The 21,973-nt window shown below is 39.9% G+C and overlaps 1 protein-coding gene across 12 annotated transcripts in view; it reads right to left on the bottom strand.

Annotated features, from left to right (window-relative positions):
- Positions 1 to 21,973, bottom strand: part of LMO7 (LIM domain 7) — a 110,424-nt gene that overhangs the window by 77,781 nt on the left and 10,670 nt on the right. For all 12 annotated transcript variants that reach the window (XM_072135362.1, XM_072135355.1, XM_072135357.1 and 9 more), the window contains exons 3-4: positions 950 to 1,020; positions 33 to 102 (exon numbers count right to left, since the gene is read on the bottom strand). In XM_072135362.1, coding sequence (XP_071991463.1) covers positions 33 to 102; positions 950 to 1,020 — 141 coding nt within the window. The remainder of the gene's footprint in view (positions 1 to 32; positions 103 to 949; positions 1,021 to 21,973) is intronic.

Here is a 21,973-nt window from a genome sequence, read left to right as displayed (position 1 = left end):
ATTCTTCTGCATGGCAATGTTAAAATACTTACCAAGCCAGCAATAGGTGTGGACAGTCTGTTAATCTTTTTAATTATTCCTGGCTTGATCTTGTTGATAAGGCTGAATAAAAGAAACAAAAACAAACAAAATAAATTAAACTCATTTGGGAGCTTGTTCATGTCTTGTGTGCCATCTTATGCTATGTGCGCTAAAGGAAACCTACCATCAAAAAGAAGTATGATAAACCAGGGGCACTTACTCATAGATCCAGGCACTGTAACTGTGGTAATCTTCTTATATTTGTTATCCATGGCCTCCTTCCTTTTAAAAATCAACTTGCTTATGCTTATGAGCCAGAGGGGCTCCGGGGGGGGGGGGAAGGGGTGGTGTTAATAGAGCCACCCCCCATGCTACCGCTTCAAAAGGCTGCTATACTGTGCCTCCTCCCACTGTGTGAGACAGTGTAGCAGCCTGAAAAGGCAGAGCACAGAAGAGCCTAGAAAGAAAGAGGCCATGGATGACAAATACAAGAGGATTACCATAGCCCCAATGTCTGGATTTATGATGGTACAGTTCTTTTAATATATAATAAAATAAATATAATATCTCATAAAAAAGGGGGATCAGGAAGTTTCACGAGTCAATTAAAGCTGACAAATCTAAATTATTATTGGAGAAATGTTTTACAGCAAAATAAACAAAATGACAAGCTTACATATTCATAACCTTTGTAAAATAACTAGTGAAAAGACGAGTATATGCAATAGAGCTCAATAAGACTATTTTTATTGGTGTGGCTAAAGGCATCCCGCTGCCATCGCTTGCTGGGTGTGCTGGTCCAGGTAAATTGTCTACATACTTCTCAAGGGCTTGGTGGGAAGGCTTCTTACATCACAAAATTTATTACCTATGGCAGGAATTAAGAACACACACCCTGCTTAGGAGCGTAGAAGCTGTGGATACTTACTCACTCAGGAGCACCCCATTTTCAAGAGCAGAGCGGAAGTCCTGCTCCCCAAACACTTTACCAGTTACTTCCTAAAATACATAAAATATTGCCATTTTCATTATAAAAAAACTTGTAATTTTGACTATTATAACTTACTGTATAAATAACTGTAAACATATGAATTCCGGAAAACACATGGTTTTGCTGGCTGATACAAAAGGGTCATGGTCCGACCTGCCCCACAGATAATTTCCATGCACCTTCAATACGGTCTCAAAATTAATCATTTTCTATCAATTGGTGGGAAGGTCCCCATTCTAAGTATAGAGGTAGAGGAATTTGCCCCATTTCAGATGGGGCACTTTTTAATCTTGTATTTTTCAACATATTTTTTGAATTAATAAATATTTAGGCTACTTTCACACTAAATGTATGCTCCCCCGGCCGTCGCTGGAGAGGAGGAAGGATGAGTGCTGCTCAGCCCTCTGCTCTACACAGCACTGCATGACGTACATCCGCAAAAACAGGAAAAGATAGAGCATGCTCTATCTTTTTCCCATACACAGTACGGTACAGTGTCACAAGTGTGTCCTCACCGCACCGTCGCTGGGCGCCATCTGGATTTACACCCCCAAGTGGCCAGTATGAGCCTTTAACCAAAATTATTATTTTTGTTGATGTAGGTATGCTGATTGAATATAAGTATATTATACTTGAATCACATCAACCACCAGATTTGCCTGTGGTAGACTGTCCCCAATGTCATGTTGACCAGTGGCACCGGTTTTCAGAACATCAGTTACACTGATAAAACTACTAGCTCGCCCCCATCATGAAAATTCTTCCTTTGTACCACCTGCAAGTGCTGCAGACAAGCCGTCTGCTAGTCCTGCGCAAGCACAGTAACACCTGCTTTGCGCAGCCGGCTGGATTTTTCCTGAAACCGCTGTGGCCGGAATATATGCGCCATATTCTCTTATGATTCCCGTGAAGGTTGTTGTTAGGTTGCTGTGTTATATTATGTCCTGTATTATCATTTCACTGAGCAGTGGCTCTGGTGTACGGAGATGACAACGATGACCATTGTTGTAATGCAGAATATGATGTAGCTGTAATGATTTCTGTATAAAACGGAAAATTTAATAAAAATTGATTTGCAAAAATAAAAATATAACCTTTCACCCTATTGGCACGTGATGCATATTATGCCCATAAATCTTGAGTATAATACAGTAACAGCGTAGCCAGTGGGGTTCATCCAAATCCCATTCAGGGAATGCAAAGAATAATTTATGAGCTGCAGCATGGATCTTTTTACTATAGATTTCACTGCTCAATGCAAAGGTTGAGTAGGGCCCCCTGTAACATTAAAAAGTGGAATAAAAGTGTAACATACGGTCATAGTTCATCTGGTTTCTATGGGGTGGGCAATCACTGCTTTGTTAATTCCGCAGCCATACCACATTGTGCACATAGGAGGTGAGGCTGTACAGATCTGTATATTCGCAGACAAATCTATCACATTAAACAAAATGAGACATTCTAAGTAGAGCAGGAGCTAAAATACTATTTTTTTTCCCTTTTCACTAATTAAGGTCAAAGTGGATATAACAGGAAGAGAGTCAACTTCCTTAGGTTGGATACATTATGTCAGAGACAAGCCGCAATTTGGTTATTAATATCCTTATTAAAGTAAAACAATCTGTGACAATAACAAAAGAAGGTGGGGCACTGGAAGGATTGAAATGAATGTGGACTGTGAAACTATTTACATTGACTTCTTATCTAATCCTGAAAGGCGTTGTGCTAGTTACCTTCACATGACAGCAAAAAGAACATGCAAGAAATAGTTTTCATCTTAACATATATTTGGGCATTTACATTGGTGGGGGAAAAAAAAAAAGACATGATCAAGTGCGTGAGACAAGGGTACAGAGTCACAACACCAGCCGTTCCCCTCTAGTAAAACAATCATATGATCTTTTTCTGCCAGCAAAAGCAAAACATTAGCATTAAATGTATAATGGAGGCTTAAGTATTCTAACCGTGGCTGGTTGCCATACACACAAATAAGTCATTAAGACTCTGATTCACAATGTCTTGTCATCCATCTCATTCCATAACAATTACTTCCTGCAGGGTGTGAATGTCACATTTCTGCTACATACATACCTGACGGATCTCTAGTGTGCATGCCATGTACAAGATAAAGAACTAGTGCCCTTGATATTAGAGATAGTGTCAAAATAGGCTGCTGTAGGGATTTCTCAATCCGCAGGTATAAGAAGGCACCGTGCCGTGTAGCCTAGCCCTAGTGACTACTTTCTCCTGACTACATTCGACCAGAATGGTTATTGTTCAATGTTAAAGTTGGGAAGGGGGTTTTTAAAGGAAACCTACCACCACGGATCTACCTATTAAGGTAGATCCGGTGGTAGTTGCCTCTAATGTATGTAAGGATAGCCCGTATCTCTTTTTTAATCTTTAATTGTGGTAATATGCTAATTTACCAAAGAGGCTAATGCGGCTACTCCATGCCCCAGTAACCTCCTTGATCCTCCTACCCAGATATCTTCAGCGCGCAGCTAAGAGGCTACGTTATCCCGGGTCCGAAGCCGGAGCTACTGCGCATGCGCAGAGCGCGAGCTTTGTGCACGAGGGAGCGCAGCTCCTCGTAGCTCCGCGATGAAGATGTAGGGTAGGAGGGTCGAGGCGGCTACTGGGGCGTGGAGTAGCCGCGCTTTGTAGCCTCAGCTCCGACTACTTCATGCCCCGGTAGCCTCTTTGGTAAATTAGCATATTACCACAATTAAAGTTTAAAAAAGATAAAGGAGACTAAAGGGCACCTCCCATTGGATCTACCTTAATGGGTAGGTCCGTGGTGGTAGGTTTCCTTTAAGGTTGTTGCTTTCATGCAGAATTCTTCACAAATGGCAAATCTTTACATAATGAGGTACATTGCTATCTCGAATGAACTTCAACTAATGCTCCTTGATTTGCAATGCAATTCTGTTTTATGCATGTGTCAATAAAGAAATTCTAAAAATAAATAAAATAGGCTGCCGTGTTCAGGCAAGACTGATGTAGTAGCCACTTCATTCCAACATACATCAGGCCCAACTATTGGTGACAGTTTGGCTGGGGTCTGCTATGGCATAACTTGAAACCCATATATCTAGCACCTCTGTCTGACTTTTGAAGGAAAATTTGATAAAGCTGGTGTAAATTTAGCTTGTCAGCCGTACATTTTTCCGAAGTGGAACACTTTTACAGACCGACCATGGCCCTGTACTGCCAATCTTAAAGGGGTATCATCATTTCGGCAAATTAATGTTATTTTTTTACACAATGAAAAATTATACATTTTTTAACTATACTTTCGGTATCAATTCATCAGTTTTCTGGATCTCTGCTTGCAGTCATATTATAGTGGACATAAGTCTGACCATGATCACACAGGCGGGCGGCTCGTTAGTATCAGAGAGAGTAATCAGAGCGGTGTGATATAACGAGCCGTGCACCTGTGTGACCATAGTCAGATTTACACTCACTGGCCACTTTATAAGGTACACCTGTCCAACTGCTCGTTAACACTTAATTTCTAATCAGCCAATCACATGGCAGCAACTCAGTGCATTTAGGCATGTAGACAGGGTCAAGACAATCTCCTGCAGTTCAAACCGAGCATCAGTATGGGGAAGAAAGGTGATTTGAGTGCCTTTGAACGTGGCATGGTTGTTGGTACCAGAAGGGCTGGTCTGAGTATTTCAGAAACTGCTGATCTAGTGGGATTTTCACGCACAACCATCTCTAGGGTTTACAGAGAATGGTCCGAAAAAGAAAAAACATCCAGTGAGAGGCAGTTCTGTGGGCGGAAATGCCTTGTTGATGCCAGAGGTTAGAGGAGAATGGGCAGACTAGTTCGAGCTGATAGAAAGGCAACAGTGACTCAAATCACAACCCGTTACAACCAAGGTAGGCAGAGGGGCTACAGCAGCAGAAGACCACACCGGGTGCCACTCCTTTCAACTAAGAACAGGAAACTGAGGCTACAATTTGCACAAGCTCATCAAAATTGGACAGTAGAAGATTGGAAAAACGTTGCCTGGTCTGATGAGTCTCTATTTCTGCTGCGACATTCGGATGGTAGGGTCAAAATTTGGCGTCAACTACATGAAAGCATGGATCCATCCTGCCTTGTATCAACGGTCCAGGATGGTGGTGGTGGTGTCATGGTGTGGGGAATAGTTTCTTGGCACTCTTTGGGCCCCTTGGTACCAATTGAGCATCGTTGCAACGCCACAGCCTACCTGAGTATTGTTGCTGACCATGTCCATCCCTTTATGACCACAATGTACCCAACATCTGATGGCTACTTTCAGCAGGATAATGCGCCATGTCATAAAGCTGGAATCATCTCAGACTGGTTTCTTGAACATGACAATGAGGTCACTGTACTCAAATGGCCTCCACAGTCACCAGATCTCAATCCAATAGAGCATCTTTGGGATGTGGTGGAACGGGAGATTCGCATCATGGATGTGCAGCCGACAAATCTGCGGCAACTGTGTGATGCCATCATGTCAATATGGACCAAAATCTCTGAGGAATGCTTCCAGCACCTTGTTGAATCTATGCCACGAAGAATTGAGGCCGTTCTGAAGGCAAAAGGGGGTCCAACCCGTTACTAGCATGGTGTACCTAATAAAGTGGCCGGTGAGTGTATGTCCCGTGGAAGCTTTCTATGAAAGGACAGCAAGCAGAGATCTAGAAAAACCGCGATAAATTGATACAGAAAGCATTCTCATTATACAAACAATAATATTTGTTTGCTGAAACGGGAATATTAAAGATATTCATGAAAACGAATGAAGACAAATAGTATAACCCCTCCAGTCAGGATCTGCAGATACAGATATAGATATAGATGGGCGTGCTCTTCAAACAATTATGTACATATAAATTTGTAGATTTCAACTGAAGACCAAGAAATAAGGATTAAAGATTTGCTATTTTCAGAAAGAAATTGTGTAAATTGGGCAAACATAGGATCAAGGAGCCTGCCTATAATCTTAGAACAATAACCGAATTCCACCCAAACATTTTAGGTCTTTCTCTGCGAAAGGGACCTAGATTACAATATGACTGATATCTATAACAAAAATGGGAATGACCTTTCACATGGAGTGTCATGAAGGTGAAAACAATCGGCTATAAAAACCTGAGCAGAAACACAAGTAAAATACACTCCTGCCAAGAGCGAGACATCATAAAAATACCTCATGTAATAAAGCGGATAATAAAACCAACATCACTGGAGAAAAAGTCAAAGTCCTGTGAGTGTAACCGGGCATTCCAGCAGCCAAGCGCTGCCAGCCGTGGACGAGGGGACACGTACAACACAGACAACACTATGTTTGTACCAACTTCTGAAAATACTTACCAAGAATGAAACCATACAAACTCTTTATACACGAGGGCAGCAAGGACAACAAAAGACTTTCACAACCGAATTTCCAAGGGGAAATAAAATTTCCTGGCAGTTAAAACATTTTTTAAATGGCTTAAGCTGGTTAAAATAAATAGAAAAAAAAAGTAGAAAAAAGCACCAATGGGCACTTCACAGATTCATTGCAAATCCCTTCTTATTTATGAGTATCTTAAGATTTTAGAGTTAAGTAGATTTCAGCACCCCTGGATTTTACCACCTACCCTAACTTGATATAAACCTACCTAAGGCAGTGTAGGAATGCTTTACAAGGCAAAGTTATATACTAAATCTTCACATTGGTAAGAATCAAGGCTTGCTGACAAAACACATTTTAACCAGGTCGCCACCGCATGTCTGACCCTTTAAAAAGAGTACAGCATAGAACGGTTTTTAATGCATCGCTCACACTGCAGTTCACAAGGATCAGTGGAAATTGGATGCCAATCTTATGCAAATCATCCGTGTTTTTTGTGCAGGTAGCCCAAGGTATGCCATACAGAGCAGTCTGTGCCTGGCTGTAGCCCAAGCCCTAAAAAAATTCAATCTGGAAATAAGTGCACAGATGTCAACTAATAAAATGTTACCATGATATACATCTATGACCTATTTCTCCTGTATACAGGGCTCAGCACGACACCCTAATGGCTACAGATTACTATAAATGACCAACTTAACCATCACTGATCACCCTCAATCAAGTAGTCAAAAAAAAAAAAAAAGGCAAAACTATGTCCCTCTAATGGAAAGTTGATGCCATTATTGTCCAATATTAGTAGGCTCTCGGAGGACAAAGTTTCTGGAGCATGGCTGTTTCCTAAAGACAACAATGAACTAAATCAAATTGCCGCATCCTCAGAAATTGTAGAAACTTGTCGACTTACCATGCACTGATAATAGAAGAGGATTTAGCTCCAAAATAATCACAAGGCCAATTTACCAGGACTAATAAGTGAAGCTTTACAATTACAAGACACAATAAATGTGCACATTATAAGTTGGTACGTTTAATCCTTTGAGTCCCACATTAAAGTCATTTAACGTCTTGTTTCAGCATGTAACACAAGGGTGAGGTGCTACATTACCCTTATAGGTTACTGAGGGCTGGGAACTTTCTCCTCATGATGATGATCCAGCAGTATTTTGCGACACACATTATTAATGACATCAGCAGCAAAGAACAAATGTGTAGTGTATACAGATCTAGTTCTACTATCATCCATTCCCCATTATAGTGGTGGTTATCCCATCTACCACTCCAACACCATAGATAAAACAGCATTATGTAGGTCAATGTATAAACTATCCTGCAAATACCATTTTTATTTGTGTGTAAATCTGCTTTTTAGTGCACAAGGGAAGTGGCCGATCCTGCAGGTTCTTTCTATGGGAGAGGTCCAAGTCGCTCTGGCTAGAAAGTGAATGAAGTCCTGAACACAATGCAGGGTTAACATAGCCTCATATGTTTTGTCCCATTCTGACGGACAAAATTACACTCCTCCAAGCCTAAATTTTTTTTTTTTAAATTTCAAAAATGTCTGGTGACATAATGCAAAGATGTCTTACTAATGGCCACAGCGATCAGACCCGGACATTCATGCATTCTTAGAATATACACACCCACTGGCAAAACATAATTTGTTACCTAAACTTCCAGGAGGAATACTAAAGGAATTAATGAAAACAGAGTTATGGTTAAAGATTACAATTTTTAATATCTGGAATACCCTTGGTATGTAGAAAACTTGTTATATGGATAGCTCTAGGATGTGGCCTTATGTGTGTATCTGCTGCTTTAGCATACATACAATATGCTTGTAGTTATCTGCAATGAAGAGCCCGTTAATTACATAATTTCTACAAAAATGTAACAAAAAAACTGCATATTAAATTAATATACATATATAATCAAGTTATGGTCTGTTCTATATATCTTGATGTTCTAGTAGGGACTATGGCTATGGCAGAGTTCCAATTTTAACGTAGAATAGTACACATTGTCTGGATGGATCTCACAGCATCATGCAGTGAATTTACTCAGCTAAGTCAGTCTGTCTCAGAAATGTTGGCATGACCCCCGACCCCAAACATACATGGTCATAATAAAGTTATTGGTGCAAAAACTGACAAGTAGATAGAGTGCCCTCTGCTGCACAAAGACGAAACAGCAGATACAGTGGCATACCAGACAATAAAACCTCAGACAATATAATTAAACAGGGAATGTTAAACATCTCCAAACAAGCAAAGCGGCTGTGAATGGTAGTGGTGAAGACATACTTAAACTGGAGAAAGCTGCAGCGCCATTTATGACCACCGTGTTCAGCTTTCCAGCAATCATCTCCAGAGATGTGTCCATAACATCCAGAAGTTGAGGATCCTGGAAAATGGACCTCTCCATCATCCTAAATACTGAGAATATGGAAATGAGTGGTCTCAATTAAAACCAACCAATTTATTGTAACCATGACACAACACCAAAACTGTGGTACTATATATTAGATACCGAATTGATGCTTGCTTCCTTTCCAGCCACCAGATGTAACTCCTCTAAGGCAATCTACAGCAACTTTTCTTACCTCATTTTCTAATAACTTAAGGTGATTATTTTAGGAAAAAGGTGAGGATTCAGACAAAAGAATGAATGCTACAATGGACATTTCATACCCTACCTAAGGAAGCAGGTGTCAATGGCCCTTTCAATAGTTGAAGACATGATCCTTTCGGGGATTGACTGCCAGCTTTGTATGCACAGTCAATGAGTGTTTGTACTCAGAATATGATGGCGCTATATAAATAAAGATTATTAATATTATTAATCAGGGAAGGAATTCCATCACTGATGGAAACATCCTTTAATTCTCAACATAAAAGACAATTACACACAAAGCTACAGTATACATAAATCTGTAGTGTGTCTTCTACACTATAAGATCCTATAGATCATTATGTCATCACCTACAACAGTGGTGGCAAACCTATGGCACGGGTACCAGAGGTGGCACTCAGAGCCCTCTCTGTGGGCACTCAGCCCATTGACCCCAGGACGGAGTGGTTACCAAACAGGACCAAATCCACCACATCTTCCTGCAGTCCCAGGCAACTTAAAAGATGTTGCACGATTTTAAAGCGACACGTCTGTTTGGAACTGTGGGAAAAGTGAGAAAGTGTTGACAGAACTGTATTATCTTTGTAGGTCATCCTGCTGGACCCACCATTCTTCCTCTACAGTTGGACCCTTTAGAGAAACAACAATGAGCCTGTATTTATTGTATTATCAAGTTATTGCTTAAAATGCAATGTTGGCACTTCACGGTAAATAATCGGATTTTGGTTATAGTTTGGGTACTCTGTCTCTAAAAGGTTCTTCATCACTGACCTACAATATAAAGTGTTTTATACTTAATGGGAAACACTTAAAAAAGGGATGAGGAAGAGAATGATAGGTCCACAAGAAACAATTCAGGATCCTGCTTTGATTAAGGGTAAAACCTCCTTTATTTAATCCTTCATGGCATCCAATAGGTAAAATACAGGTGGAGCGGTCCACCTTGACAAGCCTGACCGCTCCACCTGTATTTTACCTATTGGATGCCATGAAGGATTAAATAAAGGCGGTTTTACCCTTAATCAAAGCTGGATCCTGAATTGTTTCTTGTGGATGTATTGCCCTGCAGCGGGGAGGACCCGTGCTTACTGGAAGTGACCTGCCACGATTGTGGTGAGCTGGAGACCTATCCTCATACATAGAGAATGATAGGTGCCTGTGCTTGATGTTTGTACTGCCATGCCATATTTTCCAGGGTGATGTACAAGCTGATTTATCCCGATAAAGAACACTATCTGCACTTCTAGGCAGTGATCATGAAGCCTCCCCCTACAAGATGCCTGAGGCCTGACAGTTTCCATGATCACCTGCCTGTTGGAATGTAGAAAAACTCAAGGAAGACATTTGCCTAGCAACTCCTAAATAATACACCCACTAAACACATACTAAGACAAACAATGATAGGAATTGGGAACTTATGATGTCATAGTGCAAACACTTGTCACTGTCAGGGTGGAGTGACATAACCATTGGATTAGGACGTTCTTCAGAGCAAGTGATTGTAGCCTTAGTCACATAAGAGGCCTCTCAATCATATGACGCAGAACATTTACAGCGCATTGTTAGAGCAGATACAGACATATCACAATTGTTTCCTAATACCTTAAGACATGATAAAAGGATTAACACATTACTAATTATAGGGATGAAGATTTAGGAGATCTAATAATGTCAACTCTACAAACAAATAGAAAACCATGTCTACATTGGCAGACAGCTTCTGTAGAGTCAGCTTATATAGTGCATACAGCACTTTCACTGAGATGAGGCCTCATTCCTTAACCCCTTCCAGACACCGTCCATTTGTTAAGCCTCAGCCCCTTTTGTTGTAATGTGACATGCGTCGCTTTGTATGGTTATAACTTTTGAACAATGACTTACTAAAATGATTATTCATGATACATTGTCCTGTATATGTTAGCGTTACATTTTGGTTAATATATATTTATTAATTTGATCAATTTAATTTTTTTTAAAAATTGCAAGATTTTAAGAACGTTTAAATTCTCTCCTTTTCAAACAGATGGTAGCTGATATGGATGGTAAAACCAACTTAAATATCCAATATGTCGCATTTATCTTTTCATCATTTTAAAATTTCTCTCACATGGCTTACAAAATTGGACAGCGATTTGCTTGAATTTCACAGAAATTTCATTATTGAATGTTTTGAAGAACATTTTTTGTTTTTAATGAGCTCTGAAATATATAATATTAGAAAACCCCTATGAATCATCCCCAACCCATCAAAAACAGTTTTTACAACAATTGTTAACCCTTGAGAACTTCATAGTAACTAAAACAAAATGGAGGTGAAATTAAAAATGGTCTAATTTTGTCTGCAAGGAGTTTATTTAGCCCTAAAATTTACACATTCGAAAAAAGATAGAAGAAACTCCAACTTTTTTAACAATTTGTTATGCAATTTCTACTGAGTACAGGGACACCCGACATGTGGATGTTACTTGTTGTATGGGCACACAGCAAGGGTAGGGCCTAACTTTGTGGGAAAACCCCTTCAAGCAGATTTTAGTTTCTTCAGTTCGTTTTCCATTATAAGGCCATGTGAGGGCTTATTTTTTGTGGAACGAGATGCATTTTCCATTGATACTAGTTTGAGGTGGCTATGCCCACTTGATGAGAAAATGTATTAATCTTTTGTTGGTGGAATACCAAAAAAGTCACTTCCGTAATTGATTTTTTTACTTTTTATTTTTTTTGGTGTTCACCGTAAACCCTAAGTAACATGCTATCGTTATTCTGCAGGTCAGTATAATTGCCATGATAACATATATAGGCATTTTTTCTTACATTTTACAAAAAAAATGTTAAAAAATTCTATAGTTTTTGCTATGCAATATTAAAAGGTGTAACGCTTATTTTTTGTCTACAGGGCTGGCTGTGGGGGCTTGTTTTTACAGGACATGTAGTACAAATCCAGAGTTGTTGTTTTTTTTTTAATTTACATTTTATTGCTTTTTTATGGGCCAAAAATCAATATTTTTGGGTGGTTATTTTTTTGTTTACAACATTAAATAGCAGGATTAGATAAGGATTTTGTTATATTGTACAGGTCCTTTTGGTCTCTAAATATGTGGGCTTTATGTGGAGACTCACACTTCATTTCATTTATAGGCAACCTGTACAGGCAGTCCCTTACTTAGGGACACCCAACTTACAGACAACCCATAGTTGCAGACAGACCCCTCTGACCTCTGGTGAAGATTTCTGAATGATTTACTATAGTCCCAGATTGCAATAATCAGCTGTAAAGTGTCTGTAATGAAGCTTTATTGATAATCCTTGGTCCCATTACAGCAAAAAATGTTTAAACTCCAATTGTCACTGGGGCCAAAATTTTGGCTTGTATTGCGAGAGGAGGTGCAAGCGCAGACTCATATCTAGGCGAGTATAAAAAATGTAATTTTATTAAATGTAAAGACATCAAAAAAGTCGTTTTGGGACCCTAAACCACAGGTTGATAAGGACCTTTTGTTGGTTTAGGGACCCAAATAGTGCTGACAGGTCCTCTTTAACAGGCTAACACCCATGATCAGAGTTCACTGAACACCCATGAACAGACCCTGTTTGTAACCTGAAGTGTTCTTACAACGTATGGAACCAAACGAGATGGGAACCCAGCCTTATCTGCCTTAAGAAACTGTATATACAGTATTGTAAATATTGTATATAAAAGTGAAAACATTCAAAACAAAAAAAATGCATAAAGTTAGTAAGAAAATCACGCAAGACGCTGAAGACATCTGCTGCTCTGATCACTAGAGAACAATACAAAAAAGTTACTTTACTTGTAAGTGTATTCACAATGCTCTTGGGACTTTGCCACTTTGTGTTTGCTCTGGAATTTCACTTTGCTTCCAAAACCCTTCAAAACATTCCTTCATAAACAAAGCTGAGTGACGTCTGGAATGCCGACTGTGGCATCTAGTGAAGTATACTGCCCCCTGCTGGCCTGGGCTGAACATTGACCAGCTCTTGTAAAGCTTCACATTAACAACCCTAAAAAAGTTTCTCTTCTAGACCATTTTTAATGGAGACAATAGCTATAAATACAAACTCCTGAGCTGGAGGATAAGTCCTGAGCGGTTTTCATTTACCATTTTGCACTAGGCTTATGTGAATTGCCGCATACTGGTGAGTGCTTTCCCATGGGATGGAAAAGCCACAATATTTCAAGCATTCACCTCCTTTATAATAATAACCTTGTGTACAGGACAATGAAGCTGCAAGGACAGAGCGACACAGTCTACAATTATCACTCCTGGGAGGTACAGTTTAGGGTTATTTTTCCTCAGCTTGAAAAGAGATGTACAATGTATTATGTGGCCATGAATTACACCATAATTATTGCTTCACGTTGGTCTTAATGCATTGTGAACCTGTGAGAAGTAAGAGCACTCATGCTTTACCAAGTAAAATGGAAAAAATAGAAGATTTCAATTGCTCATCTAGAAAGAAAAATATGAAATACAGGAGCACCGAAAGGGAACCGGTCACCAGAGACCCTATTTTAGACTCCCCCATGTCCCTAAAGACACCACACAGCATATACCCAGTTTTTAAAGTTCTGACATTTTTAGTTAAAACAATATATAATATTCACGTTTACATGGCTCCCCTTTTGTATGGGGTCCCCAGGGAGTGTCCAGCAAAGGGCAGAGTCCCCCCCACCCCCCCACCCCCCCCACACCTTCCTCTAGAAAATGCTCATCCTCTGGCACTTATTAAAAAAAACCTCCCTCCTCCCAATGCGCAGATATAATGAAGACAGCCGGCGCATCTACATTGCAATCTGCGAATGCGCCACATCGCCCACCAAGTTTCTGGGCAACGAGTCGGGTTTGCAACTCACTATGAAGTTTGTGTACCTGCCAACACCTCACTGTCCAGTAACTCGATGCACAATGCAACACATGCGCAAATAGCAGTGACAGGCCGCTCCCTGCTGAACACGCCCCAGGGATCAGAACACAAGTTGGCAGGGATAAATCTAATTTATCATTCAAACTTTTATAAAAACTGTTTGAGGATATGCTGTGTAGTGTTTGTGGGGGTCATCAGGGAGTCTAAAATACAAAGGCAGGAATATGACCTACTCCATAGTTTGCAGCTCGGGCAGCCAGCTTATACACAGGGCATGTGTATGAGCCCAAAGAAATACATGGGGATATGTGATAGCCATTGCGTCCAAAATATAAGTGTGCATGAGACATGTGTAACTGTGTCCAAGCCTTTCTGCAGACTTAGATATAATGGAAACGAGGGAGAATCTGCCTGTTTTGTTGCTTTTATGGCTCGGTGAATAATACTTATGGCCACAGATGTTTAGGTTAACTGGTATACAATGTCACAGGTTGGCAAAGCATTTTAAATAAGAATATGGATTTCCTTCTTCTATACACAATAACTAGCATTAATCAGATATAATCACTGTATACATGACCTTACATTTTAATCCACAGACTTAAACCCATGATCATGAAACACAGAACAAGTGCTTCTGGCTTGCACGATCCGTAATGTTCAGACAAGAGCACTGTGGGGGGCACATTTCAGATGTTGGAATGCCATTCCTGAAGGTTTCCAGCTCTGGAAGCTGTAAATGATTAGCTTTAATTCTAAATGATATTATTTCAGACTTTGCACCTGAATAAGGAATAAAGGAACATTAAAGACTCTAAAACACTTGTTGCAATGCTGTGAATATATGACTTCACACACTATTTAAGCACCACTAAAGCAATTGGGGGGGGGGGGGGTTACTTAAATCTGCTGCATTTTGTACATGACTGTTTTATGGTTTTCCGGAAATCCCATAGGGAAGACTATAAAATAAGAATGCCATAAAATCCCCATGTCCAGCGTACAGCTGTATTTTAAACAAAAAGAAAACAACCCCCCCCCCCAAAAAAAATACAGCTGTATAAGCAAACTTTTCAATGTTACCCTATGTTTTAAAGGTACCATCAGGGAAAAAAGAGCTGTGACAAATGCTAACGATCCATGAAAAAGTTCTAAGGGTGGACTACACGTGCACTTGTTGATAAAAGGTTTCTGAATGAAAGTCAGAAATGGAATTGCGTCCATTAGAAAAGAAACCTAGAATTTGGCGATAAATTTTGGCGATTATTCCCTGTGGTAGGAGCAGAAGCCTTCAAAATAGATCCCAACTCCACCAAGATATCAGTGAAGGGGTAGCAGAGGAAGCAGAGTGTCTGTGCTGTGCGATCCATTAGACTTGATAGCTGGGGACCTTTGCCTAACATTGTGAATGGTCATGTGACCAGGCCATCAGCCTTATGTACATAAATAATAGGCTCCAAGCATATGATCTTGCATAAGGGCCAAGCAATGAAAGGAACATCAAGGGTCCGCAGTTTACAGATGCGTCTGAAGGAGGAGAACAGCCGCATGCAGATATACCCACATGGGTTATTTTTGAAGCACTAAAGTTGCCTGTACAGGTGTTAATGGGACCTCTGGAGAATTGAAAACGGTGCAGTTCTGCAAATGCACAAACTGGACTACTTTTTCTGAAAAGTTTGTTGAATGATAGTATATGCTTGAAATTACCGGTGGGCACAGTTGTGCAACACATTTGTTAATACAAAAGATGACACTTTACAAGCTGAAAAGTAATCTCTATTATATCATCCTAAAGAAAATCTGCAAGACGACATGCTAGACAAGAGTTCCCGGGGTATATGCCGGTTTAGGGCACCTAATTGGTGCAAGATTCAATAAGGTGCCCCCTGCAGCAAACACCTACCTGTAACACCTGCGGTCGGTGCTAGCACTGATCGCAGACGTTAACTCTTTCATTGTCACAGCAGCTTTGTGTCAGCGACTCACCTTTCCCCGCTCCCCTGAAGCAGTGGCAGTCATCTTCTTTACTTCTGTGAATGCCAGCTCTGAAGCCGGCAGAGGGACGATGACATCATCACGTCTGCCGGCCTTGGGGCCGCACCGTATAGCCATCCTGTCCTGCCAATCTTTGAACCTACTGTATGTCATCAAATATACACTGCTCAAAAAAAAAATAAAGAGAACAGTCAAATAACACATCTTAGATCTAAATGAATAAAATATTCTCATTGAACACCTTGTTCTGTACAAAGTTAAAAGTGCCAACAACTAAATCACAAAAAATCATCAATGTCAAATGGAGGCCTGGATTTGGAGTCACCCACAAAATTAAAGTGGAAAAACACATTACAGGCTGATCCAACTTGATGTAAAAATGAGACTCCGTATTGTGCGTGGCCTCCACGTGCCTCTATGACCTCCCTACAATGCTCCGGCATGCGGATGGTGCCCTAAGGGATCTCCTCCCAGACCTGGACTAAAGCATCCACCAACTATTGAACAGTATGTAATGCAATGTGATGTTGGTGGATGGTGAGAGTCATGATGCCAGATATGCTCAATCGGACTCAGGTCTGGGAAACAAGTAGGCCAGTCCATAAATTCCATTCCTTCATCTTGCAGGAACTGCGGACACACTACAGCCACATGAGATCCAGCAGTGTCCTGCATTAGGAGAAACCCAGAGCCAACAACACCAAGAATATGGTCTGAAAAGGGTTCTGAGGATCTCATCTCAGTACCTAATGGCAGTCAGGATACCTCTGGCGAGCACATGGAGGGCTGTGCGGCCATCCAAAGAAATGCCGCCCCAAACCGGTCATGCTGAAGGATGTTGCATGCAGCAGATCGTTCTCCATGGTGTCTGCAGACTCAGTCACTTCTGTCACATTTGCTCAATGTGAACCTGCTCTCATCAGTGAAGAGCGCAGGGTGCCATCTGCAGGCATACCTCATACCATACTCGTGGAGTATCATTTTGCAGGGCACTGGCAGTGCTGCTCCTGGTTCTCCTTGCACAAAGACAGAGGCAATAGTCCTGCTGCTGGGTGGTTGCCCTCCTACGGCCCTCTCAACATCTCCTGGTGTACTGGCCTGTCTCCTGGTAGCACCTCCAGCCTCTGGACAATAGCAAGAGATAAAGCAAACCTCCTTGCCACAGCTTACACTGATGTGCCATCCTGGATAAGCTGCACTACCTGAGCCACTTGTGTAGGATGTAGAGTCCACCTCATGCTACCACAAGTGTGAAAGCACCACAAACATTCAAAATTGACCAAAACAGCCAGAAAGCATTGGTGCTGAGAGGTAGACTGTGATCCCCACCTGCAGAACTGCTCCTTTATTGAGTGTGTCTTGCTAAATGCTTGTGGAATTGATTGTCAATCAGTGTTGCTTCCTAACTGGACAGTTTGATTTCACAGAAGTTTGAGTTATAATTTGTTGCTTAGGTGTTCCCATTAGTTTTTTGAGCAGTGTAGTTATATGTCGGTTCACATTACAATCAGAAATTATAAATGTGCCAATCTAATAGGCAAAGACAGTAATACAGGAAATTCCTGACCTTGGAATCCTATGCCTTTTGGAGTTCCACATAAAATCCAGGAACAACGATTGGATGTGTCGCAGGGTTTTGACTGGGACTCTCACTGGAAGCGTCTCGAACAGGTATAGGAATCCAGGGAGAACTGACATTTTTATGGCTGCTATTTTCCCTAAAAGAGAGATTCAGCGAGCGCCAGCTTTGTAGCAGTTTCCTCACGTCCTGGATCAAGGGAGGGAAGTTTTCTTTATAAAAGGAAAGCATAGGATGGGGTGAGCTTAATCCAAAGATATTTTAAAGAGATCAGGTGCCAGTTATAACGAGAGTTATCTTCTAAGGAAGATCCAGATAAAATCCAAATAGCTTTTTATAAGGTATACAGGCGGCCCCCTACTTAAGAACACTCGACTTACATATGACCTCTAGTTACAAACGGACCTCTGGATATTGGTAATTTACTGTACTTTAGTCCTAGGCTACAATAAACAGCTGTAACAGTTACCAAATGTGTCTGTAATGAAGCTTTAGTCAACGCTTCAGATTAAGTCTGGTTAATTTTATATCCCAAGATAATGCTGTATTCCTCAATTGCAGCATGTAGGTTCGGCATCGTTATGAGAGGGTCAGCGAGGGTGAGGAGGACATCGTCACCAAACAGGGCCATTTTAAATTGTTTGTCCTGTACTTTAATGCCTTTGATGTCCGGCCGATTTCAGATGCGCGCTGCTAAGGGCTCAATACTTAAGACTTATAATAAAGGGAACAACGGGCAGCCCTGATGAGAATATAGGTTCAACAAAGCATTCAGAAATTGTCCATGAAAACCAAAGCGGGTTAATGTTCGAAACATGTAGTGCCAGTTTAAACGGTCGAATGCCTTTTCAGCATCAAGACTATATATATAATATACTGTTGGTATATAATATAAGGTCTTCCGATTTATTTTTCTGCACCACGTCTATCAGATCAATGGTGCGACGAGTATTATCACTCGCTTGTGAATATCGGACAAACCCAACCTGATTCTTGTGGACCAGCTGTGGGAGCCAGTCACTTAGTCTATTAGCCAAAAGCTTAGTGAAGATTTTAAGATCTGCGTTTAACAGGCTGATGGGTCTATAGCTGGAGCATTCTGAGGGGTCCTGCCCTTGCTTAGGAATCACCATGATGTGGTAAGCTAGCATCGTTTGGGGGACCTTTTCGCCTTTAAGAAATTTATTAAACAGCTCCACCAGATAGGCAGAAAAAGCGGCAGGAAGGTCTTGTAATAGAGATGGGAGAAACAATCCGGGCCTGGGGCTTTGTTTCCCGGTAGGCCCTTTACAACTTCTACCACCTCCTCCGTAGTGATCACTTTGTTTAACTGGGCAAGCAAATTGACTATTTTGAAGTTTTTACATGAAAAATTAAAAAAAAAAATATATATAAAAACTTATTTACATAAATACTTACCTAGATATGTTATACGTCATCTTCACTTTCCAAAATGCACTCCGAATGCTTAAAAATCATAGAAGGCAAATTGGGACACTAAACCACTGGTCCATAAGGACCTGTGCGTCGTGTAGTGTCCCAATTCGCCAGTACTATAATATACTGTAATAGACATGCAGAAAAGTCATAGAAATGTCAACACTAAAATATGTGGCGTTGCGTTTTATCATTCACATTATAAGGATAGAGGACGAGGGAAGCCTTATTAGTAAACTCTCCCCACAAATCATACACGCTCAAAGAGAGAGAGAGTTGGATTACATTTATTTTTTTTTTAAAAAACCACAATTTCAGATAAACAAATAAGAAATTCCACCATCCTAACATGCATGTCCAAATGTAAAAGTCGAAAATGGTCTTCCAAAAAAAGGTTGAATTGGATCGACTTCCCAATGATCAAATTAACATGGAAGTATGGAAAAATTGCATTTAGTGACTTTTGGTAAACTTGACACATAGCCACCGTCAAGCATGGCCGTGGTGGAGTGGCGATTTGGCCTTGTTTTGCAGCCATAGGACATTAGCATCTTATTATCGTTTAGTCAAACTCCTAAGTATTCTACAGACAGATGTAAAGCTATGTATCTAACAGCTAAAGCCAATGCAAGTCTACAAGAGAATTGTTGAAAGAGAACTGAATCAAGATGCTGCAAGGAATCAACTGAATTGAAATGATGTAGGAGGACCTTATAGGCACCCACACACACACACAGCATATTACCTCTGAATTTGCTGCTTGCCAAAATCCACAGCGTCATACAGAAACAACGCAGTATCGCCAGCATGTCATGTTAAATAAATAATGACATGATGGAATATATTGTGTTCTTCATCTGAGGTTACATTTTCCAAACTTTAAGACTTAAAAAAATCATTTTTTTTTAGTTCTCCAAATTTCAAAATTCATCACAGAATTGCAGGAAGAAAATCCATGGCCTTTTTAATGGCAGCAAAGCCATTAAATCCATGAACATATTGCAGGACAATCTACTAAATGTCCCTAAAAACTATGATAATGATAAAGGGGAAATAAAAAAAAATAAATAAATAAAAAGGATATTGCTTAAAAACACATATAGGTAGGACCACATAGTTTATTTAACCTTTAGCACTATTACTGAAGCCATGCACATTCTTAGACAGCAATAAAAAATCTTTTTCTATAGGTCAAATATCAAACAACCACCATAAAATGCTTTATACCCGACATCTGATACACAATAAATTTAACAGACCCACAATGAACATCCACATAACTTCAAGTCTTCCTAGAGTGGAAGCAAAAATCTGACTAGCAACAAGTAAATATGAGACATCAGATAAGGATTTTCTGGTTTCTGCACTACTTTTTTTGTTGACAGGAGAACTTTTCCAGACAAAAATATTTAACCCCTTAAGGACGCATGGTTTTTCGGCTCATTTCTCGCTCTCCAACTTCAAAAATCCATAACATTTTCATTTTTACGTGTACAGACCTGTGTGAGGGCTTATTTTGTGCGTAACAAATTTTACTTTCCCGTAATGTTATTTATTTTAACATGCCGTGTACTGCGAAGCTGAAAAAAATTCCAAATGTGGAAAAATTGAAAAAAAAAAAACGCGTCACGTTCTTGTGGGCTCAGTTTTTACGACTTTCACTCTTCGCTCCAAATAACATGCCTACTTTATTCTTTGGTTCGGTGCGATCGCGGTGATACCAAATTTATATAGGTTTTATTGTGTTTTAATACATTTTCAAAAATTAAACAAATGTGTACAAAAAAAGAAAAAAAAAATTTTGTCATCTTCTGACGCTAATAACTTTTTCATACTTTGGCGCACGGAGATGTGTGAGGGGTCATTTTTTGCGAAATGAGGCGACGTTTTCAATGCTACCATTTTGAGATCTGTGCGACATTTTGATCATTTAAATAGGTGTAAAAGTCGCACTTCGGACATTTGGGCGCCATTTCCCGCCTCGGAGGTCATCGCCGCCAGTAACCGTTTTTATATTTTGATAGATCGGGCATTTTGGGACGCGGCGATACCTAATATGTTTGTGATTTTTACTGTTTATTATGTTTTATATTAGTTCTAGGGAAAGGGGGGTGATTTGAATTTTTAATATTTTATAAATTTTTTTTATTTTTTAAACTTTTTTTTTTAATTTTTTTTCCACTATTTTTTAGACCAGCTAGGGTACATTAACCCTAGATGGTCAGATCACTCCTACCATATACTGCAATACTTCTTGTCCCCTCATATGAAATGCGTATGAAATGTCCTTTCTTGAATTCCCTCATGTGTGAAATATCTGTTTACCTACGTTAAAAAAAAAACTCCTCCAAAGACATGTGAAATTGATCAAAGAAGAATGTCGAACTGTCTTTATCACCTAGTCGCTCCTTAAGAGCGCTGTTTGTAGAGAAAATTTTATATTTTTATTTATGTTTTGTTTTGTTTATAAATGAAAAATTTCCAATAAAAACGTAATACGAAAAAAGAAATTGATCAAAGAAGAGTCATGTATGAGTTGAGATAAGTCAAGTTTCATACCCTACCTGAGGAAGCAAGTAGTTTAATTGGGTAAAATCTGGTACAGCGTCCCTTCAAAGTATACAAATTCCAACTACAGCCAAGACTGATTACCAATATTTGACAAGTTATTTCCTGAGGCCTGGTTAACAAAATCTAACACAGCAAAACCCAGTATCATCTTTAATATGATACCAGAACCATGGTTCTATTTGCTATACAACCCTAGATATAAGCATCTAAAGTGATGCATCATCTCCTGCCTTTCCAGACTATTCTCTGGCAAAAAATGACTGTTTTCTGCCCTTTTTTCCCCTTTTTTTTTTTTTTAAAAGGTAAATGAGCATGATTTAAAATAAAAAAAGACTACATGAGAGTGCTGCCAGTTTAGAGGGGTAAAAGTATGGGACAAGTTACCTTTAATAAAAATATTGGAAGATGGTGGGAAAAAATGTCACTTGATGGCCTGGTCATTTCCATATAAGCTAAGAAAAACTTTGTGAGCATTGG

Source organism: Engystomops pustulosus, chromosome 2, assembly GCF_040894005.1.
Source record: "Engystomops pustulosus chromosome 2, aEngPut4.maternal, whole genome shotgun sequence".
Lineage (NCBI taxonomy): Eukaryota > Metazoa > Chordata > Amphibia > Anura > Leptodactylidae > Engystomops > Engystomops pustulosus.
Note: the sequence above shows the minus strand (reverse complement) of the source record. Positions and strands in the feature narration are given on the sequence as shown.